This window comes from Alligator sinensis, unplaced genomic scaffold (genome assembly GCF_000455745.1).
Source record: "Alligator sinensis unplaced genomic scaffold, ASM45574v1 scaffold546_1, whole genome shotgun sequence".
NCBI lineage: Eukaryota > Metazoa > Chordata > Crocodylia > Alligatoridae > Alligator > Alligator sinensis.
This window is the reverse complement of record NW_005842061.1, coordinates 2,269,473-2,296,810: the sequence shown is the minus strand read 5'-3', so window position 1 is coordinate 2,296,810 and position 27,338 is coordinate 2,269,473. Positions and strand designations below refer to the sequence as shown.

The window sequence follows — 27,338 nt, the reverse complement described above, 5'->3', positions numbered from 1 at the left end:
TGACGAGGTCAAATGGTCACAAACTACTTCAAGATCGTTTCAGGCTGGACAAAAGGAAGAACTTCTTTACTGTCCGAGCCCCCAAGGTCTGGAACAGCCTGCCACCGGAGGTGGTTCAATCGCCTTCATTGAACACCTTGAAGATGAAACTGGATGCTTATCTTGCTGGGATCCTATGACCCCAGCTGACTTCCTGCCCTTTGGGCGGGGGGCTGGACTTGATGATCTTCCAAGGTCCCTTCCAGCCCTGATGTCTATGAAATCTATGAAATTGGAATATCACTTCCTGGTACTAGTAGAATTCAGGGAAAATTTTTAGCAGGATTGTTAAGCAGAGTGGGTAAAGGTAACATTTATGCTGCTTCCTGAGGACAGGTAATTCAACATGGCAGTTCAGCTAAGTTCTACATCACTCTTAAACCTCTACAAAGTGTTAGGCACCTATGAGAAAGGGAGAGATGGGAATCATCATTGTGTTAGATAAGACTGCAAGGATTTGCACTGCTGTGCACTGCTGGTCTGGGAGCTGCTCTTGTAGTGACTTGTCTGGCAACTCTCACTGCTGCTCCTGCTGCTGGTCCAGGAAGGCGTGGGGTGGGGGGCATGTGCCCCCCCCCCCCCGCCCCCAATCCTCCTTGTAGCAATACTTAATCTCCTGCCCCGGCCCTGTTTGGTTATCTGTTTTGACTGGGAAGGAAATGAAAGTCCCGGCACACTGGACGCAGGGGAAGGAGTGGCGGCTGGAATTTCCGGCCGGAACAGGTAACTAAACATCCAGCCCACAGGGCGGGTGGGCAGGTTACACAACAAATGTACCCTGTGTCCCCCTTCCAGCCTCCCTCCCACCTCGTCCCTGTCTCCGTCGGTCTGCCACTGGCAAGTGGGGGTGGGGAGGCATGTGCCTCTGGATCAGGGCAGAGCAGGAGCTGCAGTGAGTTGTTTTTTGGGGGGCACATCCCCCCCCCCCATACCCTACCACCGTTTGCCCAGCTGGGGCGAAGCCACTGCTTGTCTGGGTGGCGTGGGGAGGCTGGGCTGGCTCCCACCACCACATGCTGCTTGTCTGGAGGCAGCGCAGCAGCTCAGTCTTGCACTGTCTCTGTGCCGGCTGGGCGAGTGGTGGGGGCTGCACAGCACCTTCCGCCCAGAGCGCAGCCTGGTGCAGCCCCAGCCCTGCCTACCCTGCACAGATCCTGGGACACACCCACCCGCCCCATGCCCCCTGGACCGGTGGCGGGAGAAGTGGCGAGAGTTGCCAGACAAGCCGCCATATGAGCAACTCCCGGACTGGTGGCGTGCAGCATCGCTTGCCCCAGCCTGGGTCCCAGTCCCAACCCCAACTCCTCCCTTGCTGTGGGGGCCTTGATCTACCCCCTCACACCCCTTCTCTCCCCCTTCCCTCCCACCACAACAGAGTTACCAGCTGGACGCAGCTGTCCATCGTTGTAAAGGTGAAACCGGCATGGGAACCTCGAAACAGCGTGTCACTTTACAAATGTCGTAAATGCTGTTTGTTGTATAAGTTGAGGACTGCCTGTAGCAGCTTGTATTGGCCTTTGGTCCTGCAAACACTGTATGTGTATGTTTAACTGAGTATGTGAGTAGTTCCACTCAGGTCAATACAGCTACTCATGATTAAAGCTAGTTAATAAGAACTTAGCACATGCATAAGTATTTACAGGGTAAGGACCTTATTTTTGGACCTTATTGAGTATATTTTCATGATGGCTGAAATTTTCTGCCCCTGTGTTTATTACTTCTGCTCAAACTCTCACCCACTGCATAGTGGTAGTGAAGTTCTTCAAAAACCAACAATACCACAAAGTCTATTTTCAGTGCCACTGTAGAATTTTATGCTAAAAAATCCAGATGCCTCATTTTTTTTTTTTTAACCTAGCCTACATGTTTTTAAAGGGTGTGCTGCTTTCTTGGACAAAACACTTCAAGGCACGAGGAGTTCAGGAGACGGATGTGGTCAGTTCTCTGCGCAACGCCCTCAGGAAACATAAGGCAAGCTTTAGAGTGAAGAGATCTTAAGGATATCTTGACAGAATCTTTCCCCTGTTTTTGGAGGATATACAATACTGCATATAATATTTTTATATGTTTTAATATATTTTTACACTTCTTTAAATGATATTTTGTTTCTAGTGCTGGACTTTGGAGTGCTTCCAGCAGAAGTTATTAGTCACAGAATGATTTATTATATTTTAAAATTTGGGATGAAATATAATGAAAGCTATTCTTAAATTAAGCAGACAAGGTTCTTTGGGTAAATCTGATATCTTTTATTAGACCAACTCAAATTGAAAAATTCTTCTTTGCATTCTTAAATTAATATGCTTTTATTGATATTCAGTAGTTCCATTTAAAAAATCCCAAGCATTTTAATATTCTTCATCCCTAGTAACATCAGCTTAAAAATGTGAAAGTATCTGTCCATATATTGACATCCTTATAGAAAAACTATATTTTCCTGTTTCTAACATGGCAAAACTCTGCTTTTTGTTAATTTCTCAATGCATCCCTGCTATACTAAGGTTTGCAAGAGCAGTGCATAGGCCTAGAAGGGACCTCCTGGGTTATCAAGTCTGGCCTCTTACTATAAAGGACAACTCTGTCATGTAACCCTTTCAGAATATGGTAATAAGTTTATGAAATGGATCTGCACAGCTTTGACAGAAATGTTTTCTGGGCCTGATTCTGGTATATTTATGTTGAATAGCTTTTTACACCTGCAAATTCTCCAGATTTCAATGGGGATACTTGTGGGATAAGGTGCTCCTTATTGTAGCTATGGCTTTCAGAATATGCTTCTTAAAATCTTGCCTACAGATATTTTGTGCTATCATAAAAAGTTACACTTTTGTGGGTTTTTAAAAATTTCTTGGTGAAGGAATGATGAATTTGGGGGGGGGGGGGGGGGAGGGCTCAAAACATTCAAACTTCTAGCCCTGATTCAGTAAAGCACTGATATCATAAAGATCAACCTCATTAAGTAAACACTTAAATCCTATTGAAGTAAATTAATGTAAAGTACTATGCTGAAAAGTAGTATAAATTTATGAAACAAATTATCTGAAAGGAACTTGCACAGCTAAGTTTAAAATTGAACATATGTGAAAGTGCTTCACTGAACCTGGGCCCTCTAAAAGTTAATGTTGTTTGAACAGTTGCTTAATTATGAATCTGTTTTCAAACATGGTTTCTATAAAGCATCTATTTTTACTCCATTAGGATGTTCATGCAGATGTTTTGGCACTGGTAAATGACACGGTGGGAACTATGATGACCTGTGGATATGATGATCAGCGCTGTGAAGTTGGTGTCATAATTGGTAATATTTTTTAAAGTTACAAGGTTTTGCTTTAAATTGCAACAGTGTATTTAGTTTGGGCTCATCTTGGGTGGAAAGAAGCTCATTTCAGACTTCATAAATCAAAAAGATAAGTGAGAAAATGAAAAAAGTACCATATTTTCAAGCACTGGTGCCTTGTTTTTGGGGAGCAAAGTGGAACTTGAATGTCTAAGTGACACTAATTGCATCTGCAAAAATTGCAAATGCAAAAATAGTGGTTTGTTTAAGGCTAGATTGATAATTTTAGTCCCAAATCAATTAAATGACTGTTGACTTTGTTTATCTGATTTACACTTAAAAAAAATAAAGCTACTTGTCAAGTGTTATTTCACTTAGGATCTTTACAGACTTTGCTGCATGAATGTGTGTCTTATTTGTGGTTGGTTCCTGCCTGTCCTTTCCTTGTTTGTCCTGTTTTCCCTTCTTTCTCTATTGATTTTTTTAAAAATTAATTCACTACATACTAAAATTTCATTTGGATATGTTTTGAGGGTGTTGGTTATAACTGTGTTGGTCTAAGGACATAGACGAGCCTATAAACTTCACTTCATAAATCTACTTTGATACAAAAAAAATCATGAACTAAATACAGACATTGGATTAACCCCAGGTAAACTCTCTACATTTTAGCAGCTACATTCTACTACTAAGTCAACATTCCCTTTTCCCACATCACCCACCTGTCTCTCACCTATTGTCTCCCATCCCCTCTGATCCTCGCTGCCAATCATTTGCATTTTCACAGACTTGCATTTTTCATATTGGTTTCTATTCCATCCAGAAGAGCACACAAACACCAGCAGATTCTTGCCATACCTGAAAAAGGGTGTTTGCCTGAAGCTTGCAAACAACAATTTTTCCAGCTATTTAGTTGGTCTAATAAAAGATACCACATTTACCCAAAGAACCTTGTCTGCCATTTGGATATGCATATATTTAGCTCTGTTAAAAATAAATAAATAAAGGACACAACCATCTATTATTATAGATTTACATTTGGATACCAAAGGTAAGTATTTCAAAAGCAGTCACAGGGGGTTAAGTTCATTGCTATAAATATCAATGGAAAGTTTATCATTGCAGTAATTTCTTCAAGAGCAAACTTAAGTGAAATGCAGCTTTCATTTCTACAAACTTGATATTTATATGTTTTAATTATTGTAACTGAAGTAAATTCTTATTTATTTCCAACATTTCATACTTCAGGAAATAACCAAATGAAAGAGGCAGTGTATTTTTGAAACTGTATTTAGAAGGTAATATTATGAAGCTGAATTGTACATAGATCCTTAAAATAGCTTTAATATTCCAGATCAGAAATACCAGATAACTGTCTATTGAGTGCAAGATGCTTCTATTTATTTTTGCCGAACTTTCATGAAAGGCACACAGGGCCTGGTCCTTAGTAGTTACTGAGCACCTGCAGTTCTCTGTATAAGAAATATATTGAATAGCCTTCCTTATTAGCTATTTGGAAAAGTGGCATTGTATATAATTTCTACAGTGAGGGAGCAATGGGTGCATAATTGTAAAGCATCTTCCACCTTGATTTATACTCAGAGTTATCAGATGGAGATGATGGCTGGATCCAGTTGTACAGGCACATGTGGTTTGTGATACTGCAGATTTGCTGCTTGAGGCCAGTGCTTGCTTCTGGGAAATTCTGGTAGCAAAAGCATCATGCCAAAAAGTGGTGCGGTGCATGCTTCAGGAGCATGTGCCAGTAGGCACAGAGGCTCGGTCCTCCTGGGAGATGCTCTGGCTGCTGGCCAGAGTGTCTCCCCTCTTCTAGCTCTCTGGTTCCTCCAGCATGTGGGGAGCTGGGAGGAGTGGCAAAATAGCAGTTTCCCTAAAGTGGGGCATTTTGCCCTACAGCAAAGCCCATGTGCAGTGGCATGGGCAGCAGCAAAAAGCAGAGGCACAAATTTGTGCCGCTGCTATTTTTGCTGCAGTAAACGTGCACCCCTGCACATGCATGCTCATTTGGATGCACCCAATATGTTGAAATCCAATTCTTTTAAATATTCTGGCCAACAAAATAAACTCTTGTATCAATGATATAGAAGATCCATGTTGTTTATCCAGAAAAAGCAAACATTCTTTTATCTCTGGCAGCCAGAATGCTATACCCTCCCTATGACAAATCTGCTTCACTTTTTTCCCTGGTTTTTTTGACGCACGCACATATGAGTGTGTACAAAATATCACAAGTATCTTTAAATGACTCCGGCCTTATATTAATTTCTGATGGTTTTTCTTTGGTACTGAAAGGTTATTTAACAGGTTGCAGGTGCACATGGGCTTACAGAAAGCACTATGTAACTAACCACAGATACTTTTTCTGGTAAAGAAAATATTGAATCCAATCCTAAAATCTATTTTTAGTAGAGGTGCACCAATACCTTGGTCCAACATCAGATTGGCACTGATAAATAAATTTGACTGTATTGGAAATTGACCTGATGTGGCCAATAAATGCCCTGTGCATGTGTGCAGCCGCAGCTCAGTGTGTAGGTAGCGAGGACCACAGCTCAGCAGCTTGGAGAGCTGTGTGCAGCTGGTAAGTCTGTTGTGGTGCAAGGGGAGGCAGGAGGGAAGGGGAGTAGGGGGACAGATCAAGGTCCCCACAGTGAGGAAGGGAATGGGGCTGGGGCAGGCAATGCACAGCCGGGGCAGGCCACAGAATGGAGCTGCGGTTTGTCTGGGGGGCATGGGGAGGAGAGACGGCTCCTACCACTGTACACACCCCTGGAGGGAACTGGGGGGGTGGGCAGGGCGCGTGCTTCCGGATCTGTGTGGGGCGGGGTGACCTGTTGTTGCAGGCTGTGCTGGGTTCTTCCTGAAGCGTGTGGGGAGGGTTGTGCCAGGGCTGCGCTAGGGGTGGGTGGCGGTGGTGTTGGGAGGATTATGGGGGGGCTGCAGCCACCCCAAAATTCACTAGAGCCCCCCCTTCCAGTCACTGCTGCCTGTCCTGAGTGCAGCCCTGTCCTAACTGCCCCCCCCGCCAGCAAGAGCCTGGTGCATCCCCAGCTCTAGCCCTCAGTGGCAGCCCACCCTGCCCCGCCCCATGCAGATGTGGGGGCACACGCCCCTCCTGCCCTGTGCCCTCTTGGGGTGCGTGCAGTGGTGGGAGCTACCTCTCCCTCCCTGAGGCCCCCAAATGAGCCGCCACTCTGTCCCACGCCCCACCCCACCCAGGCTGGGCAGTACCTGCTCCAGCCCCAGCCTCACTCCCTCCCTCACTGCAGGGGCCTTGATCTGCCCCCACCCACCCCCTTTCACCAAAACAGACTTACCAGTTGGACATTGCTCTTCAAGCTGCCAGGCTGCGTATCAGAAATTGGATCAGTATTGGCCGATTTGTCTCTTCAAAAATTGGCTATCAGTATCAGCTCCAAAAATGTCTATTGGTGCAACCGTAATTTTTAGTGAATTCCTCATGTGTAAGTGTGCTTGTTTCTTTCCATACTGCATCTCATACACTAAGGAACTGGCACCAATGCCTGCTACATGGAAGAAATGAGTCACATTGATCTGGTGGAAGGTGATGAGGGGAGGATGTGCATTAACACCGAGTGGGGAGCCTTTGGAGATGACGGGTCATTAGAAGACATCAGAACTGAGTTTGACAGGGAAATTGACTTGGGATCTATCAATCCTGGAAAACAGCTGTAAGTATTTAAGTGAGGCTTTCTACAGCATTGTTATTCTGTATCTCTTTAAAGAAAATGCAGAGTCATACAAGCCTTTTTCAATAGACATAAGCCTAGGCAGGGGCGGGCAATTATTTTGGCTGGAGGGCCACATAATGAATTTTGGTGAAATGTCAAGGGCCACAAGGGTAGCCCGGCCCCTTGACAGATGTCCTGCCCCCTGGTTGCCATCTTGGGATCAGAAGTCCTGCCTCCTAACCCTTGACCTTTGCCACCGAAAGTCCCTCCCCTTGCCCCCAGAAGTAATCCTTTTGGGAGGGTGACTGGGGCGGATGTGGGGTGTGCATGTGGGGGTGTAAGTGTGCGTGTGGTGGGGTGTGTGCATGTAACAGTGAGTGAGGCTCCCCCCAGAGGCATTTGGATGCATGTGTGGGGAGGGGTATGGAGTTTGTGGGGGGATGTTTATGGGGTGTTTGATTATGCTTGTGGGGTTTGCAGGGGAGGGTTTACGGGTATGGTGGGGTATGCATGGGTGCCCCCTGAGCCTGCCCCCCTGAGCTGGTCAGCACCCGCTCCTGCCCTGCACTTATGCATCCTGTGGTGCCTCCCTGCCACTGCCAACAGTGTGCCACCCCAGCCCCATCCCAGGCCCATTCCAGATTCACCCCAATGGAAGCAAAGCAGCCAAAATCCATGCATGCAGCTCTGCCCCCAGCCTGTCCCATACCTGCTCCGCACCCTGGGCACACAGTGGGGCTGGAGTGGTTCCATGGCTGGACTGCCTTCCTAGGCAGCCCAGGCAGCAATGGCTCCTTCCTGCTGCTGCTGCCACTAGTCCCAGCTTCACAGGCCCACCCCACATCTGCTCCACACTGGCCTGTGCTGAGCAGCAGTGGCGGCCAGGCAGAAACTATTGCTCAGCGCAGGGGAAAAGCCGCCGTTCCTCACCACTGCTGGGCCTTTCTTGCTGTAGCTGTCCAGAGCCTGCGTTGGGCTGCCCTGCATCTGCTGTGTGCTGCCACTGCTGCCCTGTTGGGCAGCCTGGTGACAGTGGTGAAGATGCAAGGCAGCCCAGCGTAGGCACAGGGCGGGTTGGGTCAGGCCTATGTGTGCAGGTCCCCACTGGTACCGCAGGGTGGGGCCAGCAGTGGCAACAGCCAGAAGGAGCCACTGCTGCCTGGGCTGTTTACAAAGACAGTTCAGCTGCAGAGCTGCCCCGGCCCCGCTGCATGCCCAGGGGGTGGCAGACTGTGCCTGGACCAGGTGGGACCAAGGACCTGCTGTGGGCCAGACAAAGACCCTCCGTGAGCCATATCCAGGCCAGGGGCTATATTTTGCCCACTCCTGAGTTAAGGAAACTAACTGCAATAGAAGCTGGCTTGAAGCTCCTTCCATTTATATCCAAACCTGTTCTAGTTACAATCCACCTACCATTATATGTAGGCATCTCTTAAACAACTGTTTTATACCGCTGAAGTAGCCTGCACTTGCTGTGGAATCCAGAATGCATAGGGTGACTAGGAAGCCACAGCCCTCATGCTTTCTGCATCACTTTTCATAATTTCCTCTTGTCTTTCAGTTGGGAGGATACTATTAGAAATTTTGGCAAAGTTTGGCCCTACTGAAGTTATTTGGAGTTTTGCTATGACTTTAGTGGAGTCAGGATTTCACCTTCTGTTCCTAGAAAGCAATTGGTGATTCTTTATTATTACTAGATGGTAATTATGTTTTTGTGTTGTGATGGGGTGAGTGAGGAAGTGTGATTGCTTGGCTTATTTTTTTTCTTTATGCATAGATTTAGCTGGTGTCCTCAAATCACTTGAGTGTTAATAGGATGCCTCCAGAATAGGACATGGGGATAGCTTCTTTGGTGTGAAGTAATTAGGAATATTAGCTGAGACTATTGACTTGGTTTAATGTGCTTATTCACTGTAATTCACATGGGAGCCCTGGCATGTCAATTGCTGAGAACTGCTTCTCTATTTCACAGTACCCCATAAAGTATTCACTGTATATCATCCTATGTAGACTTAAGAAAGTATCCAGTCCACACAAATGAAATCTGTATTCAAACTGAATCTTGGTACTCTCCTTTCTAAGCAGTGTAATATTGTTTCAGAAACACCTACTTCATCATAATGTCACAGCCAGAAAATTCATGTCCGATTTTTAACTTCTTATTCCTGTTTTTACATAAGCTTAAATAATTTTTACCTATTTTACATATATAGCCTATTTAAAATATACAGTGATCTGTAGAAACAATCATTCACTTTTGTACTAGGCTATTTTTGTAACCATTGCTTGTATTCAATAACAGGTTTGAGAAGATGATTAGTGGTTTGTATTTAGGAGAACTTGTAAGACTCATCCTTCTAAAAATGGCAAAGGAAGGATTACTCTTCAATGGCGAGATAGCCACTGCTCTCCGCACCAAAGGCAAGATTGAGACAAAACATGTAGCTGCTATGGAAAAGTATGAGCTTTTATATATTCTTTATTAAACACCTTGAGACTTTACTTAAGGACAACTAGATTTCCTTTATTACAGTATAATCAATAAGGGTTTGAAATTGATTGTTGTTGATCCTAGGCTATTAATCTTTTCCCCCTCGAAATAAATTTAACAATAGAATAATAGGAGAATACAACAGACCAAATTGGTTTATTTCATTGGTAACAGTAAATGGCAGGTGTTAAGCTAACATTTTAACAAAGTAATGCAACAACAAATGCATTCCACTATTTAAATTCATTATATTTATTGTGCATCACAAATAAACCTGACCATGCATGTGGATTTGTAGGGTTGTTTTCAAGTGTTTCAGAAAAGTGGCAGACTTTACTTGTGTGTGGATTATATTAAGCATGGTAAAGGCCATTGTGTATCTGCACACAGACAACATCACTGAGGACTCTGTTGTATTGGAAAACACTGGCTCAGCAGTGGTCCAATTTTTGGTGCTTCTGGACAACCACAAAACTGATTGGTTTACAATGTTGTTATCTCTAAGGGAAAAGAGTGAAAACAACAGATTAATACTAATCTTTAATACAATATTTTTTCTTGAAATCCATTTAGTGAGTGATCCAAGGGCTACATTTTTAATACTAAACTTAAACCTCTTGTAAAGCAGATGGGGAGTAGTATGTTATTGTTTGTTAAAGCAGATGTTTAGTACTCCAAGTCACTTACTGAAATCCATGGGAACCTTTCCCCTGATATTTACCAGTACTGAGGTTTTATCAGGTCCTCTGAGCAGTTTTACTTTTATATGGTTTGATGGCAGCATTCTTGGGAAGAATGCTAAAAAGTGACAAACAAGTAGGTGAAGCCAGCACCCTGTCAGTAGCTAGCTTCTGCAGGTGCCCTGTAAATAAGCTGTGGGACACCTAGTGATCTGTGGGAACTAGTGGTTTGGGGATATTGCCTAATTGGTTGTAGTCTAAGCCTTTCATCCTTCTGCCAGAAGGATGTGCCAGATAATTTTAGATATGACTATATACGTTTATAGTTAGGTGGGGGGGGGGGGGGGGGAGGGTTTCTGTATACTTTTATAGTTATATACTTTTTTTCTTTGATTTTTTTTTTTTGGGATAGATACAAAGAAGGTCTCAGCAACACTAAAGAGATCCTAATGGAGCTGGGTCTGTTTCCTTCTGAAGAAGATTGTGTTGCTGTTCAGCATGTCAGCACCATTGTGTCATTCCGCTCAGCAAACCTCTGTGCTGCTGCCTTAGCGGCAATATTGACACGTCTTCGAGAAAATAAAAAGCTAATGAGACTGAGAACTACTGTTGGCATGGATGGAACTTTGTATAAAACACACCCTCAGTAAGTAAGCTTAGAGGAAGTCATGTACCTACTGTAACAGTCACCATTCTGGCTTTTAAAGAGATATAAATATATGCTTAGCCCATATATCTAGTACCACTTTCACTGTAATGCTAACTGGTGCAGAAGAGTTCTCAATGGTCTTATGGGTCATGATGGCAAGCAGTAAAAGAAGATATGTTTGTGTTTTGGGGAAACTGTTGATGTTGCTAGCTATGATATTATTTTGTCTGGGATATTCAGAAAATGTTAACAGCACTGGATCTAGGGGAAAAGGAGGAAGCTCACCAGAAGTCTTATCGAGCATTCACCTTCCTGTGACTACAGACAGAAGTGACATGTTGGAATTTTCAAGCTAATTTTTAGAAAGTAAAATTGGGATAGAATTGTGTCATTATGGAATTAAGTCACACGGTAGAGCACCATTCACTCCAAACTAGAGATGTGTTTAAGTTGAGAAGTTTGGTGTTAGGCAGAGGAGGGTCTGTTTTGCAAAGTTTGGATCAAAATCTACATCTACCATATTACAAAATGTAGAGTCTGATTGTCTCATGTTCTGGTGGAGGCTCGCCATGCTCTAACCCTTTTCCACTGTGTCACAGGGCTTTCCTTTTCCTCACTGTGCCGTTCCCATTTCCACACAACAGTGGAGCCATGTTTTCCCCATATTTATAGTAACAGAACTAATACTGTGGAAGTGTCTGGCCCATTCACCAGATGAGCTTCTGATGTTGCTTTTAGCAGATTCAGCTTTTCTTAACTGTCAAGTGTTGCATACACATGTGCTTATGTGTATGCACACACATGTATTCCACACAATATTTTGCAAGCATTTAAGAAAAATGATTTTTCTTCTAGATATGCCAAACGTCTGCATAAGGTTGTGAGGAGACTGGTCCCAAATTGTGACGTTCGATTTCTTCTCTCTGAGAGTGGCAGTGGGAAGGGGGCAGCGATGGTAACGGCAGTTGCATACAGACTAGCATCTCAGCGTAAGCAAATTGATGAGATTCTGGCATCTTTTAAACTCTCCAAGGAAAATCTTAGAGAAGTGAAAACTAAAATGAGGGCAGAACTAGAATATGGCCTGAAGAAAGAAACACAACCCAATGCCACAGTGAAAATGTTACCAACTTATGTCTGTGGAACACCAGATGGGACAGGTAGGTGCCTATGCAAATTATGAAAGAATATGAGGCTATGCAGGAAGGCTGGTCAGAAATTTTCCAGAGGAATATTTTGCTGTCATAAAATGTTAATAGATTTAAATGTTGCAGGGTAATCTGTTTTTGATGGAGTTCTGGTCAATATCTGGCAGTTCTTGAGGAAACCCTGTCTACTAGGTTTCTTGTCAACTTGCCTACGCTGGTCTCGGAAGTCTGTCTGCGAGTTTTTGGGGTGTCTGGAAGCATCTAGCGAGTATAACTTCAGTCTTCCAGGCATCTGGCTGTGGAGAAACTTGCTGCCTGAGTTTTCAAGGACTTTGGGGCAGCCTGCCCCACGTAGCCTTATGGGGAGATATGAAATGGATGCCCTGCTAACTTAATTTTCTTGGCAGCCTGAACATCCAGAATTGACAGATCTGGGGCAAGCTTCAAGGCAGGCTGCTTCAGTGTTAGGACTGAAAGGGCCAGGCTCTTACTCTGATTTTGATACTTGGCTGTCTGGAAGCTGTTGAAGCCATGGCTCACCTGGCTGGCTGCTAGGCTTTGGGCAGCTGTAGGAGGTTTATAAACATTTCATAGTTTCTAGGGTCGGAAGGGACCTGGGCAGATCATCTAGTCCGACCCCCTGCCATGGCAGGAAAGAGTACTGGGGGTCAAACGACCCCAGCAAGATGGTCATCTAACCTCCTCTTAAAACCCCCCAGGGTGGGAGCCTGCACCACCTCACTTGGAAGCTGGTTCCAGACCCTAGCCGCCCTGACCGTGAAGTAGCGCCTCCTGATGTCCAACTTAAACCTTCTCTCCGCCAGCTTGTGACCGTTATTCCTGGTCACTCCTGGCGGCGCTCGGGGGAACAGGGTCTCCCCCAGTGCCTGTTGATCCCCCCCTGACTAGTTTATAGCAGGCCACAAGATCCCCCCTCAGCCTTCTCTTCTGGAGGCTGAACAGGTTCAGGTCCTGTAACCTTTCCTCATAGGACCTGCCCTGCTGTCCCTTGATCATGTGAATGGCCCTCCTCTGGACCCTCTTGATGCTGTCCACATCTTTCAAACACATCCGTCTTTCAAACAGGTCAAAATGAAATTTTGAAATTCTTGTTCCATAGCAAATGTTCGATTTTTCATGTTTCATGCTGTTTAGGAATGAATACTTTTTTATTTCAGAATTTGTTACAGGACAGGAATTATAGTTCCTTAATCAAAGACTCTGCCACAGGGTATTTGTTATGCACTGACACTTCTTGGGAAGGTTACATATTCTGAATATGCATCTAATAGCATATTTTGACAAATATCTACTTGATTATTTAATTGATGGGTGTTTACCATTGTCTTTAAAAATAGTCAAAGAACATTTATTATATATGCTGTGGTAGTGTGTGTGTATATTTACACATGCATTTCAACTTCTTTTGCATATATGTGTGTGCAACTAGCCAAGGATCAGAAAGATAAGGAGGGAGGGTTAGACTTGATATTAGCACCAAGACCAATATTTTAAAGGAAGGAGTACTTAAAGCTAGTACCCTGAATTCATGTTTAGGTCTTCTAAAAAATGTGGCTCGATTTCCATTTTCTTTTTTTTTTTTTTTTCCCCCCACCTGTCCCCCTCTTTCCTCCCCTTACTCAAATACTGAGTACCTGGCAATTGCCATTGACTTCCACCTGAGTTTTCCAACCTAAAAATAATAGTATAGCATGTCATTGCCTGAGACAGTATTTCTTTGTGGTTGTTTAATGTCATGTGGTATTTAAAATGCTCAAAGTAACAAGTGTGCTTTAACTATTGGACTATTCTAGGATTATGTTTTTTTTTTTTTTTTTTTTTCATTTTTTCTATTACAGAAAAAGGAAAATTTCTTTCACTTGATCTTGGTGGAACAAATTTCAGAGTTCTGCTTGTGAAAATTAGAAGTGGAAGAAGAAAATCTGTGAGGATGTACAATAAAATCTTTGCCATTCCTCTGGAAATCATGCAAGGAACAGGAGAAGAGGTAATGTCCATACCAATATTGAGCTATCCAAATGGATCACTCTTCATTAAATGTATATAGGTTTTACCTGTTGTCTCTGTTCTTTCAGCTCTTTGATCACATTGTCCAGTGCATAGCAGATTTTTTGGAGTACATGGGAATTAAGGGTGCTCGACTTCCTTTGGGCTTTACGTTCTCTTTCCCCTGCAGGCAAGCTAGTATTGATAAGGTAAGGACTGCAACAGAAATAAGAGTTGCATGGCTATACTAGGTCTGATTCCTATTAGAAAACTGCTACATCAGTTTGTTGTTGTTTTAAATTGTTTTAAAATTATTCCCTGTTCAGATGTTTAACACACACCTTTCTTTTTAATACCTTTCAAAATGCATTTTTCTTACAAGTAAGGATTTCCAAGCTTTTAAATAAACTTTTAGTAAAATGTTCTGATTTATGAATGCTCCTATGTAAAATACAGAGACACTATTTTGTTTCATGCTAAATATTCCCTTACTCTGCATTTTGATTTATTATACTTGAATACTACCCTCCATGACAAAGGGTGGCAAAATTTGGCTTATAACGAGTGGAGACAAAGACAGAGCTTGTGAAGGATGCAGTCTTTCATCTTAGAAAAGTGAACCCTGCAGATTTTTAAATGGTCAGGTATCTCATTCTTATTTGCACTTTTTTATTATTCTAAGAGACACTGATCCCCTAATACTTTGCTGAAGTATTATATAGACCAAATACATCTGCAATGAGTATATAATTTCACTCCATATTTCACTTGTTACGATGCACCACAGGTTAGAGCTGAGCTGTGCTGTTCACATCTAAGGGCTTATATCTGAATTTTGTTCTGTTAATCAGGCATATCCAATGTTCCTGGATGTGTCCTCTCCCTACATGCTCTGATTTACACTTAAGGCTTCTCTACATTACCCTGCTCACTTGGTCCTCCTTAGCATGTGACAGTGACCAAAATGAAGCAATGTAGCTGCTGTAGACCAATGCTGAGCACATGCCCAAAGCCACTCTTGAGCTGCTAAAAGTTCCTTTAAGAGAACCACATTGCTTTATTTCTGGGATTTGGTGTGTGAGGAATGTGGGTGAGGTGCTCATCATAGCCACACTCTAGGACTCTGAATGGAGGTAGGGTAGACAAGCCCCTAAGGCTGTGTAAAACTTTAAAAAGCCTCCATATTTAAAAGTTATTTTAAATGTACTACTAAAAAATTGGAAGTTTCTCATAGGCCTTGACTATAACCAAGAGCACTTTCAATTAAAAGACAAATTAAAATTACTGAGTAATTGAAAAATAAAAGCAAAAACCATAATGATAGTACAGATTTATAGAATCTGTAAGGACCAGTTTGTTTTGGATTTTCCTGTCACAAGAATTTTCTGTCTTAAAACAAGAATAAAGAACAGGTATGATCCCAGCATTGTTCTAATGCTGTCTTTGGTTTATGTTTTAAGCTTGGTGTTTGGTTTTATCTATCAAATAAATCACTTGGTAGTGTAAGAATCTTCAAGTATCTTTTATCAAATGATTTGAAGCTTTGCAATAGAAATTTATTGACACTGACTCATGATTATTTAGAGTAAATACAATTTTTGCCATAGTTCATTTGCAAATGATAGAACCAGTGCTGCCCTGTAGTGATGGATGTGGGAAGGGAATGCCTCTGCATGAAGTAGAGAGAATACTTCAGCTTGTGCTGCCATTGTATTGATAGTTACTTCATAAATAAACCATGGATTAAAGCTGCCAACAGCTGAGTGGCATAGTTTCCTTGTAGCAGTTGAGCCTTGAGCACAGCAGCATTTGTCAGATCATCTAGAAGGTATATTTGAAACTGCAGTTGTTTGGCTAGAAATATGCATTTTACATTAAAAAAATACACACAAAAAAACCATCGCTATGTTAAAAGGAGGTTAAAGTGCACCCAAAGTGCAAAGTCAAGTACTCAAATTGAAATATTCCAGAATTAAATTTCCTGGGACACCTGATTTCAGGTCCCTTGTTCACACACATCTTTGAAACACTCTTTAGTTACTATGTGTTTATTTCTCTACTGGACCCCTGTTTCATTCAGTACACAGAATGCCTATCCATTTACATTGGTCGTTTTTGGTGCTGTTTTGTTACAGGGAACACTAGTGGGGTGGACAAAAGGTTTTAAGGCAACAGACTGTGAAGGGGAGGATGTTGTTGACATGTTAAGAGAAGCTATTAAACGAAGAAATGTAAGTAATTGTGTTTCTGTTGATTTGGTTTGTTAAAGCAACTCCCTCCTTCCCTTCCCCACCCCTTTTAAATGAGGTGATTTCTGTTGCAGGAGTTTGACCTGGATATTGTAGCAGTGGTAAACGACACCGTTGGGACAATGATGACATGTGGCTATGAGGATCCAAACTGTGAAATTGGCCTTATTGCAGGTAAATTATTTGTTAGTACAATTACCGTTTAAATGAAAGCCAACTACCTGTGTGGATCTTGGTTTCTACCAGAGAAAATCCTACTATTCAAAGAAGCAGATGAAATTCTACATTTAATAAGAATCACTAATATTTGGTGAGTTTGAGCCAGCTTGTTAACTCAGTGGTAATTGCCTGTACTGGGATACAAGAAACTGGGCTTAGTTAATTCTCAATCAGTGTAGCACTGAATACTGCTATAGGAAATGTGACATGTTTTAGAATCTCCTCTCTCCTTGTAGAGAATCTAAAGCTACAATTTTGATAGATAAATATGGACACATTGGCATAAGATGAACAAAATATGGCTGACCAAATAGAGAACTATTTTACCAGTGTGGGCTGACTAATTTGCAAAATATGATGCAAACATCAACTGCATAATATTTGGCTACTTATTCCATAACTCACCTTCCAACATTCTTTTAATAAGACTTGCAAATAAGGCATTATTATAATAGAGCTCTGCTCCTCTTAACATGGCATATTAAGTGGGAAAGCTGCTTCAGTTTTGAATGTTTGTGGCTTTCTTCGAACAGCTAGCAGAACAGCTAGCTAGTTTCTCAGTCACAAGCCCTGGTTCTCATGGGGGACTTCAGTTGCCCTGACAACTCCTGGGAGGGCAACACAGTAGTGCTCCGGCAATCCAAGAAGTTTTTGGAGAGTATTGGGGACAATTTCCTGGTGCAAGTGTTGAAGCAGCCAACTAGGGGCCATGCACTTCTTGACTTGCTGCTCATCAAATGGAAGAATTGGTAGGGAATGTAGTAGTGGATGGCAACTTGGGCAGCAGTGACCATGAGATGATTGGGTTCAGGATCCTGAGGAAAGGAATGATAGAGAGCAGTAGAGTAAAGACCCTGGACTTCAGAAAAACAGACTTTGACTCACTCGGGGAACTCATGGGCAGGATCCCCTGCGAAGCCAGACTGAGGGGGGAGAGGAGTCCAGGAGAGTTAACTGCACTTCAAAGAAACCTTACTGAGAGTGCAGGAACAAATCATCCCAACGCGCAGGAAAACTAGCAAGTATGGCAGAAGACCAGCTTGGTTTAGCAGGGATCTCTTCAGTAAACTAAACCACAAAAAGAAAGCTTATAAGAAGTGGAAAGTTGGATAAAAAACTAGGGAGAAGTGTAAGAGTATTGCTTGGGCATGCAGGGATGAAGTTAGGAAGGGCAAAGTGCAATTAGAGTTGCAGCTAGCAAGGGATGTGAATGGTAACAGGAAGGGCTTCTACAAGTATGTCAGCAACAAGAGGAAGATCAGAGAAAGTGTGAGTCCCTTACTAAATGGGGGAGGAAACCTAGTGACAGAGGATGCAGAAAAAGCTGGAAACTTAGGCAAATAACTAGGGAAGAATATAAGAGCATTGCTCAAGCATGCAGGGATGAAGTCAGGAAGGCCAAAGTGCAATTGGAGTTGCAGCTAGCAGGGAATGTGAAGGGTAACAAGAATGGTTTCTACAAGTATGTCGGTAGCAAGAGGAGGATCAGGGAAAGTGTGGGTCCCTTACTGAATGGCGGAGGCAACCTTGTGACAGAGGTTGCAGGAAAGGCTAAAGTGCTCAATGCCTTTTTGCCTCTGTCTTCACAGGCAAGGTCAGCTCCCAGACTACTGCACCGAGCACCACAGTTTGGGGAGGAGGTGAGCAGCCACCAGTGGTGAAAGAACAGATTAGGGACTATTTAGAAAAGCTGGATGTGTAGAAGTCCATGGGGCCAGATGGGATGCACCTGAGGGTGCTGAGGGAGTTGGCCGATGTGATTGCAGAGCCTCTGGCCAACATTTTTGAAAACTCATGGTGATCAGGAGAGGTCCGAGATGATTGGAAAAGGGCAAACTGTGCCCATATTTAAGAAAGAGAAAAAGTAGTATTCAGGAAACTACAGACTAGTCAGCCTCACCTCAGTCCCTGGAAAAATCATGGAGCAGATCCTCAAGGAATCCATTTCTAAGCACTTGGAGGAGAAAAAGTTGGTAAGGAACAGTCAGCATGGATTCACCAGGACAAGTCATGCCTGAACAACCTGGTTGCCTTCTATGATGAGGTGACTGGCTCTGTGAATGAGAGGAGACAAGAGGATGTGGTGTACCTTGATTTTAACAAGGCTTTTGATATGGTCTCCTACAGCATTCTTGCAGGCAAGCTAAGGAAGTATGGGCTGGATGAGTGGACTGTCAGGTGAATAGAAAACTGGCTGGAGCATCAGGCTCAGAGGGCCATAATCAATGGTTTGATTTCTAGTTGGCAGTCAGTATCAAGTGGAGTCCCCAGGGGTTGGTTCTGGGGTGGGTTTTGTTCCATGTCTTCATTAATGACCTGAAAGATGGGATGGAGTGCAAATCTCAGCAAGTTTGCAGATGACACCAAGCTGGGGGGAGTAGTAGATAAACTAGAGGGCAGGGCTAGGATTCAGAGTGACCTAACAAATTGGAGGATTGGGCCAAAAGAAATCTCATGAGGCTCAACAAGGAGAAGTGTGAAGTCCTGCACTTAGGACACAACAATTCCATGCACCAGTACAGGCTGGGGGCTGATTGGCTGGGTAGCAGTTCTTCAGAAAAGGACCTGGGGGTTACAGTGAACAATAAGCTGAATATGAGCCAGCAGTGTGCCATTATTGCCAAGAAGGCTAATGGCATACTGAGCTGAGTTGGTAGGTGTGTTGCCAGTTGGTCAAGGGAAGTGATTATTCCCCTCTATTCAGCACTGGTGAGGCCACCTCTGGAGCACTGTGTTCAGTTTTGCTCCCCCCCCCATAGAAAAGATGTGGACAAATTGGAGAGAGTTCAGCAGAAAGCAACAAAAATGGTGAGGGGGCTGGGGGACATGACTTATGAGGAAAGACTGAGGGAACTGGGCTTATTTAGTCTAGAGAAGAGAAGACTGAGAAGGGATTTGATAGCAGCCTTCAACTACCTGAAGGGTTGTTCCAAAGAGGATGGAGCTAGACTGTTCTCAGTGGCAGCAGATGACAGAGCAAGGAGCAACAGTGTCAAGTTGCAGCAGGGAAGTTTAGGTTAGATATTAGGAAGCATTTTCTCACTAGGAGGGTAGTAAAACACTGGAACAGGTTCCCCAGAGATGTGGTAGAAGCTCCATCCTTTGACGTTTTCAAAGTCAAGCTAGACAAAGCTTTGGCTGGGATGATCTAGTAGGGGATGGTTCTGCTTTGAGCAGGGGGTTGGACTAGATGACCTCCTGAGATCCTTTCCAACCCTGACGTTCTATGGTTCAGTGTTCCAAATAAGTAGAAGATTCTACTGGAGAAATTATTTGTTGAAACTGACTTCTATTAAGATCTGGGGATATCTTTGTAGTTTGGAATCTGGAGAACTAACATTTAAGTATTGCACAGAATAGGTACCATGCATTTCCCCTATGCTTTTCAACTCCTTTACACTCCTGTGACCGAAACCTTGCTGTTTTCTTTTAGGAACAGGCAGCAATGTGTGTTATATGGAAGATATGAAGAATATAGAAGTTGTGGAAGGGAATGAAGGAAAAATGTGTATTAACACAGAGTGGGGAGGTTTTGGTGACAATGGGTGCATTGATAATATCAGAACAAAATATGACAAAGAAGTGGATGAAGGTTCATTAAATCCTGGGAAACAAAGGTAAAGCTGATAGTATTGTCTTTAAGCTATGGATAACCTAATTCATCTTCTTTGAACTAGGCTGGCTAGCTTTCTGTTTACCCTATTTTAAGAAAAGTCATTACAAAATTAGTAAATTGTACGGTTCTCCCTGATTCTATATGTTAGGGCTTTTTATTTCTGTCACTACAGCAACAATAACTTGCAAAACAGCAAACCTCAGGCATACACATCATCACTGTATGTTCCTCTTCCTATACTGTTTCATTTAGCTTGTTGGTAGGTTAAAATACTAATTTCTGAATATTTTCTGTATAAGATTAATTATGACAGTTTTGTGTTAATGCCCTCTACTCCCTTCCTTTTCTGCCACCTCCCTGCAAACCTACAAATCCTGTAAGAAATGAATTAAGGAGGCTGGGTTTTGGTTTGATTGTAGGTGCCAATTTATATGAATCACCAAAGTTTGCAGGTAGGGAAGGTTTGGTAAAAATGTTCTAGTTTTGTGTGATCCCTGGTTTTAAATGCTATTTTGCATTTAATATTGTGTATTTATATACTTTCATAATTTTTTAATATGTGAAATATTGCAACTAGTATTTGCATTTGACATTATACCAGATACATGTATTATGGCCAAACAGCACTGAGTTCAGATAATGGAATACTTTATTTCTGAATGCTTTTAGGAAGTTGTTTAAGCACACAGCATAAATCATACTAAAACACTGACTTGCCATCTATTTTTAAAAATGTTTTTGTAAAATAGATATGAAAAAATGACCAGTGGAATGTATTTGGGTGAAATAGTGAGGCAAATTCTGATCGACTTAACAAAGCATGGACTTCTGTTTAGAGGTCAGATTTCAGAGACGCTCAGGACAAGAGGAATATTTGAAACAAAATTCCTGTCTCAGATTGAAAGGTAAATTAATTCATTATATCTTTGTGGTTCCTGTTTTTTAATTGCCATCTGCTTTTGTGAATATAGGTAGATTACAGTGAGGCAGTGACAATTACCAGCTTAAATGTTAAAGTTCTTACTCAGGACAGTGCTCTTGTTCAACTCGATGGAACTTTGGATAAAAGTAACCACTGTAAAGTTATCCATTTCAATCTTCAAACTTTTTTACACTTAAATGGCTTCCAATTTGAACTTTACAAGAACATAAGAATGCTGATACAGTGACATCCAGTCACACAACTTTTATACTGGGAGAATAGTTGAGATGCTGGTCCAGTGATTCTCAACCAGGGTGTCACAGCTAGTCCAGGGACAACAGTGAATCCGTTCCCAATCAGTGATATCCTTGGAAAAATTTAAGTCTGTCTGCATCCAAACGAAGTTACTTTTCAGCATAAATTCTATGTCAAATATTACTCATTTTAAATCGAAACTCAGGCCCACAGTGATCATCTAAGTGACTGTCCTGGCTTTCATGAAGACTTTCATGCCTGGCCCTGAATTCTTTGTGCTATTAGACAAGCCTCCCTTTCAAAAAAAGGTAGAACATTTTCTGTTAGAGAGGCCTATTACATTCTAAATAAAGAAAATGGGGAATTCCGTAATGTTTCTGTAACAATTGAGTGGTTACCCCTGTTCCATCCAACAATGACACCCTGGGTATTCTAGCATCATGAACCTTTCTAGCACGTTACTCAAAAACTTCAGTGAGGCCCTTAAAATACTACTTACTAGTATTAAGTACTGGAGTATTAAAAACTCTAGAGTGTGAGTATGCAGGAGGATGTGTATTTGTTTTTTCAGTAACTTTTATAGACAGTGAAAAATAAGGTGGCTGTCTTGTGATCCATTAGGAGGAGATTTTTTCAATGGCACAAATGGTAGGAGGGGCATAAGTCTGCTTGACTTTCAAGGAGAATTAGGTGCTCAACTACTCTGCGCCTTTGAAAATCTACCCCATCACAACAGAAACAAAACTTGGGTGTGGGGCTGCATGAGAATAAATGTGTTAAAATGTGTCTCTGAGAATTCAGTTTCATTTGTAAGACTGAAAATCCTGAAGTGTGTATAGTATCCCCTAACTGTAAGCTGTTGTTTGTGTTTGCATGAACACAGTGACCGGCTAGCTCTTCTTCAGGTCAGAAGAATTCTGCAGCAACTTGGACTGGACAGCACTTGTGACGACAGCATTATTGTGAAGGAGGTGTGTGGTGCTGTTTCAAGGAGAGCAGCCCAACTCTGTGGGGCAGGACTGGCTGCGGTAGTAGAGAAGAAGAGAGAAAACAGAGGTGTAGAGCACTTGAAAATCACTGTTGGAGTGGATGGGACTTTATACAAGTTACATCCACAGTGAGTACCCTGTGTCTACTTTCATTAGTTCTGGCTTAATTCTGACCAGGATTCAGTATTCTGTTTTGATGATAGACAGTGAAAGAATACCACCCAGAAATGATCATGTATTCCTGAAGCTGACACTGCTTTTGCTTGGATTTAGGGTTGAAAAAAATTGAAAACAGACAATCCAATGCAGAACCTTTCTGTATTGTGCTTTTATTCAAAACTGCCAGGTTGAGGAAAGGGAAACTTATTGTTTTGTGATTGTTGCTCCTGAGTTAAACATAAGAGGTGATTTTAGTCTTGTAGGAAACTACACATGATTTCTTTCTTTAGTTATATGTATTTGGAGACTGTACTAAATCTTTTACATGCCTGGTGTAAGGGCTTGGTGCCAAGAGCTAATTTAATGTCAATGTCAATGTTAAATGTTTAATGTCAGCTCGTGCATTTACAGAAAGCAAGCACTATTGCTGTATTTAGCAAGCAAACTGGTATACCCTGGCTAAGCAAACAGTTTGTCACTTTTTGGTTCATTTAACAATCCTAGGCCCCTTTACATTTCCTTTTTATGGTCTTTTGAATGTTTAAAATGTATTAAAATTCCAGCTGCATTGTTTTCTCAAATTGAAAGCTGCTATTGGTGGGTTAAACTGAAGTGGGATTCAACAACATTGAATGTAAGAATTGTTCTCGGTGGTGGCAGATGACAGAACAAAGAGCAACGGTGTCAAGTTGCTTGCAGCAAGGGAAGTTTAGGTTGGATATTAGGAAGGATTTTCACACTAGGAGGGTAGTAAAACACTGGACCAGGTTCCCCAGAGATGTGGTAGAAGCTCCATCTCAACATCCATTCATAAACATGATGTAGCTTGTCCCACTTCTGTTCTAGCTGCCCATGCAGCTCTGCCAGGCTTTCCTTAGCGCAGCTGGGGAGTCTGTGAAATAGGAATCACTGAAAGGAGTGAGGTGTTCTTCCTTTTTCTGTTCCTTACCTCATTGTGATCACAGTTTATGCTCCTCTCAGGGGATCCCTTCAGTTGGAAACATGACAGATTGGCCAACTATGCTGTACTTTAAACTAGCACTCATTTAACCATAATTCATATAAACATCAATAACACCATGCTTCATGCTGCCTACTCTAGAACAGCTTATAACAGATCTATACTCTGATGGATGTCTCCAGTGACATAACCAACTGCTCCTCTAGTGTAGTGAAAAATGCACAAAGCATAGTGCAGCCTTCACGGAGGCACTCGGTATTATTCCTGGACTATTTGAATAATCAGCATGGAGTCAGGCCGCATATTTATCCAGGTGTATCGTTAAGCCCTTCTGCCCCCTATTAAACTCTACTGGTTGCCCTGAGGGCAAAACAAAAATCTTCTGCAAAGGGGAGACTTCATGCTGAAAACCTCTGTCCTGGAAGAAGCCTTTTACTGGTTCAAAATGAACTTATTGGATCTTGAACTTGTCAATGATGGTTTTAGCCAAATCTTTCCCAAAGAGGTGTGTGGCTTTGTTGAAAAGGGATGTCATGTAGGTTTTTGAAGTTGCATCTATGTTGCACAAATAAGATCTAGCCATGGTAGAGGAAGACGTAGAATTAGCTACCAGTGTAGGTACCTGAGAAGACCTTCCATATGGAAGAGAGATTGCCTGTCATCCATAACAGCTTCTAAAGCAGGGGGCTTCTCTGACATCACAATGGAAGAACTGAAGGTAGGAAAACAGCAAATAAAAATGATAGAAAGAATGGGGAAGGTTTCCTGCTTTTATTGTGCGGCTAAAATGTTTCCTAATTAGCATCAGTTCTTTACACGTTTTTATATGGAGGCACTTTTAGTTGTTACTTCTCAACTGTCTAAGCTTAAACATAGGATTAAGAATCTTTCCATAGTTTTAACTTTTCTTTCACTATCCCTTCTTCCTTTCTCTTCGCCTTTCCCCGTTTTTAATTCTGAATAGCCTTCAGTATACATTCTTGCACTCTATTTCCTATTAGCACTATAATCAGAATCACTGGGATTGAAGAAGCCATCACTCCTTATTTATTTAAAAAAACACTTCAGTAAGTTGGCCTAGCAAGTGTCTGAACTTCTGTGCTCGCTGTTGCACCATGTGGAACAGGCAGACTCCGGAAATGTACAACAAGTGTAATGGCACAGATAGCATGAGTCTGTTAGTTCCACCAAAGGCTGTACATTTTCTTAATACGAAGGAACCCTGTGTTACCTCCTGCTGCTTGTTGGAGAGAGTCATTAGAATGAATGCTTCCCCTTTCTTCAAACTTCTTTAAAAGCCAGAAGGCTTTAGGAAGGATAAAAGTGAAGTATGATCCCTCAGAAAAAATGGGTCAATCCTTTCACCTTCTTATTGGATTCAGGAATTTGTTTCTGTGTCCTGTTGGTGACTAAATATATTGAAGGGAAAAGGAAAGGAAGGACCAATGGAAGATGACACTGATTGATTGGGCTGTTTGGTTTGGTTTGACTTCTTGTTTGTAAGCAAGTATACATAATATAATGAATACAAATAATTACTGCATACATTACAAAATGGTTGGTAAAGTGCTTTTTTTTTTTTTTTTACTTTAAGTTTTTCTAGGATCTTACGGGAAATGGTGAAAGAGCTGGCACCTCAGTGTGACGTGACTTTTATGCTGTCTGAAGATGGGAGTGGGAAGGGAGCTGCCCTCATTACTGCTGTTGCAAAAAGATTGCATAGTATTGGAGAAAATTAAAGGAAAGTCATGTTTAATTAGACCTGTACATGTGTATTAGAGACTGGCTGAATGATCACACAAAATAACTTGGCCACAGACCAATAGGAAGCACCTGTTATTTTGGTAGCAGCCAAACTTTGAACAGTCATTAATGTTGCTATAATTTGGTTTGTGCGTTTCTGTTGATAGTTTGCACTATGTTGGGATACAGCAAAAATAGTCAGCATTTCAATATCGCATAATACAATACCACAAGCCATATTAATGTAATATTTTTCCAAACTCATTTTCAAAATGCTAAAACCACTGCTCCCACAAATGTTACCATGTTGTGAATTTTCCATTGCTTTTCAGTATTATTATTCCTTTAATCATTGCATGGTCTGACTCAGTGGATATCAAGATCTTAGTGTAGCACATCTCTAGTAAGCATGTTTCTTCTGTGTTCCAGTATATTTTATAATACATCTGTAAAATGGAATAAATTAATGGACCTTTTTATATTAAAGTTGTATTACTTTTTTTCATTATATTGTTTATAAAACTGCACTTACATTGGACATGGTTAGCAGCTGGGTGTAATGGACAAAAGCAGATTCCTCAAAATATATTTAATGCATAAGTAAGGCGGATGACAAAACTGGTGCACCTGCTGCGTACATTGGCAGATGGTCATTTTATACAGTATCTTTCTGTGAGAAATAGGCAGCAATGTGTGGCAATTTCCAGATGCCCAGAAAATAATCAGCATGTTGGGGTGTGACTGAAAAATTGCATCCTGATTTAGTAATTCCAAAATGAGAGTTGTGGAACGATAGTATGACACAAAAGGAGAATATCTGTTCCACACTCAGTTACTTCCCTGTTCTTTTACTACTCCTTTCACATACATTCCTGTGCCATTGAGCTGGGAATAGGGCACTGGGCTGTAACAGACATGGTATAGGACCTTGGATGTGTCAGTAATGACTGTCATGCACTGTATTAAATAATTGGCTTTGTGCTAACGGTAATAGAAAGTCTGAAGTAAGATTGAAGAGTTAAATTTAGCACCAGTGAATTCAGTTTTAAGGTATATGCCTGATTTATATTTTCACTGGGAATATATGATGAAATTATAGAATGTATGAAAAAATAAAAAGTTCAAAATTGTTTTCTGGGTTTGTTTTTTTTTACTTGCTAAAGCTTTCTTTGTATTTGAGGTAACTGGAGAGAGTAATTAAGAAGGGACTAGTTACGTAATCACTGCAAGCAGGCAAAAGTGAGTTTACATTTATTTTTCTCAGAGGCACACGTGGACAGCATTGTGCTCTGGCCAGTGGTGGTGCTGTGCTGTTGGTGCCAGTGGCTTAGCCAGCTTCCAGCTATGGTGGCTATTTTGCATCTTCTCCCCCCCAGTAAAAGGTGGCACCTAATGCTGCTGTCTCAGTCTCTCCATCCCAGTTACACTACTTGTTTTCATTAAAGTTTCTTCAGATTTAGTAATACCACTTGAACAGATTGTCACAGGAAATAGTCTCATCAAAGAAAATGAAACTTCCTAAATAAAATAACAAGTTTGAATGATCTTTTTCCAAGTCAAAAAGCAGCCTAAATCCTGTGGTGATGAGGGTCTTAGAAGGGTATGAGGGGTTGGCTAATTCCAGAAATAGACTGAAACAGCAGTTTCACATGAACTTCCTATATAGGCAATCTTCATTCTACGTTAAAGGTATCTTTCTAGTCCACTTTGGAAGTGAGTAACCTGAACTGCAAAAATACATTAGTGCAGAATAAGAAGTGTCCACATGGGGAGGGCGGGGAAGAAGTGTGAAATAGCCATTGCCTCTTAAATTCATCCTTTGGTTTATTTTGCCATAGAATCCCTACATAGACAACATCTGCTGGCTCAACAGTATCCTGATTACATGTGAAAAATAGGATGAATCTTGGATTTTAATTAGTTTTGTATCCAAATACCAGTAGTTTGCAGGCTATTGAAGTTAGAGCAAAGGCTTAATACCTGTGAAAAAGAGATGGCCACAGCTACCAAATTCTGATGCCTTACTGCTCCCAGAGACGAAGGAAGGAACACTGCTGCCACTGTTAGGGAGAGTATTATCATATTGACCTGGCAATACTGGGACCTAGTAATTTGGCTAGAAGGTCCTGTAAGGTCCCCTATGCAAACAAGGGCTTCAACTAGTGTTTATGCCCCAGAGTGAAAAGAATACTTTTGTGAGAAGTAGTGTGTGTTCTGGGCC

At 41.9% G+C, this 27,338-nt stretch overlaps 1 protein-coding gene across 5 annotated transcripts in view; it reads left to right on the top strand.

Moving 5' to 3' along the window:
• Positions 1–26,192, top strand: part of LOC102375051 (putative hexokinase HKDC1) — a 42,880-nt gene extending 16,688 nt beyond the window's left edge. For 2 of the 5 annotated variants that reach the window (XM_025203537.1, XM_025203535.1), the window contains 14 exons: positions 1,915–2,010; positions 3,238–3,337; positions 6,846–7,029; positions 9,332–9,487; positions 10,613–10,846; positions 11,705–12,009; positions 13,857–14,005; positions 14,094–14,213; positions 16,140–16,235; positions 16,328–16,427; positions 19,906–20,089; positions 20,838–20,993; positions 22,149–22,382; positions 24,969–26,192. In XM_025203537.1, coding sequence (XP_025059322.1) covers positions 1,915–2,010; positions 3,238–3,337; positions 6,846–7,029; positions 9,332–9,487; positions 10,613–10,846; positions 11,705–12,009; positions 13,857–14,005; positions 14,094–14,213; positions 16,140–16,235; positions 16,328–16,427; positions 19,906–20,089; positions 20,838–20,993; positions 22,149–22,382; positions 24,969–25,113 — 2,259 coding nt within the window. In that variant the 3' untranslated portion in view covers positions 25,114–26,192. Of the gene's footprint in view, positions 1–1,914; positions 2,011–3,237; positions 3,338–6,845; positions 7,030–9,331; positions 9,488–10,612; positions 10,851–11,704; positions 12,010–13,856; positions 14,006–14,093; positions 14,214–16,139; positions 16,236–16,327; positions 16,428–19,905; positions 20,090–20,837; positions 20,994–22,148; positions 22,383–24,968 lie in introns of those variants that run through there. The other 3 variants (XM_025203534.1, XM_025203536.1, XM_025203538.1) reach the window with 3 other exon arrangements.
• Positions 26,193–27,338: the final 1,146 nt, after the last annotated feature.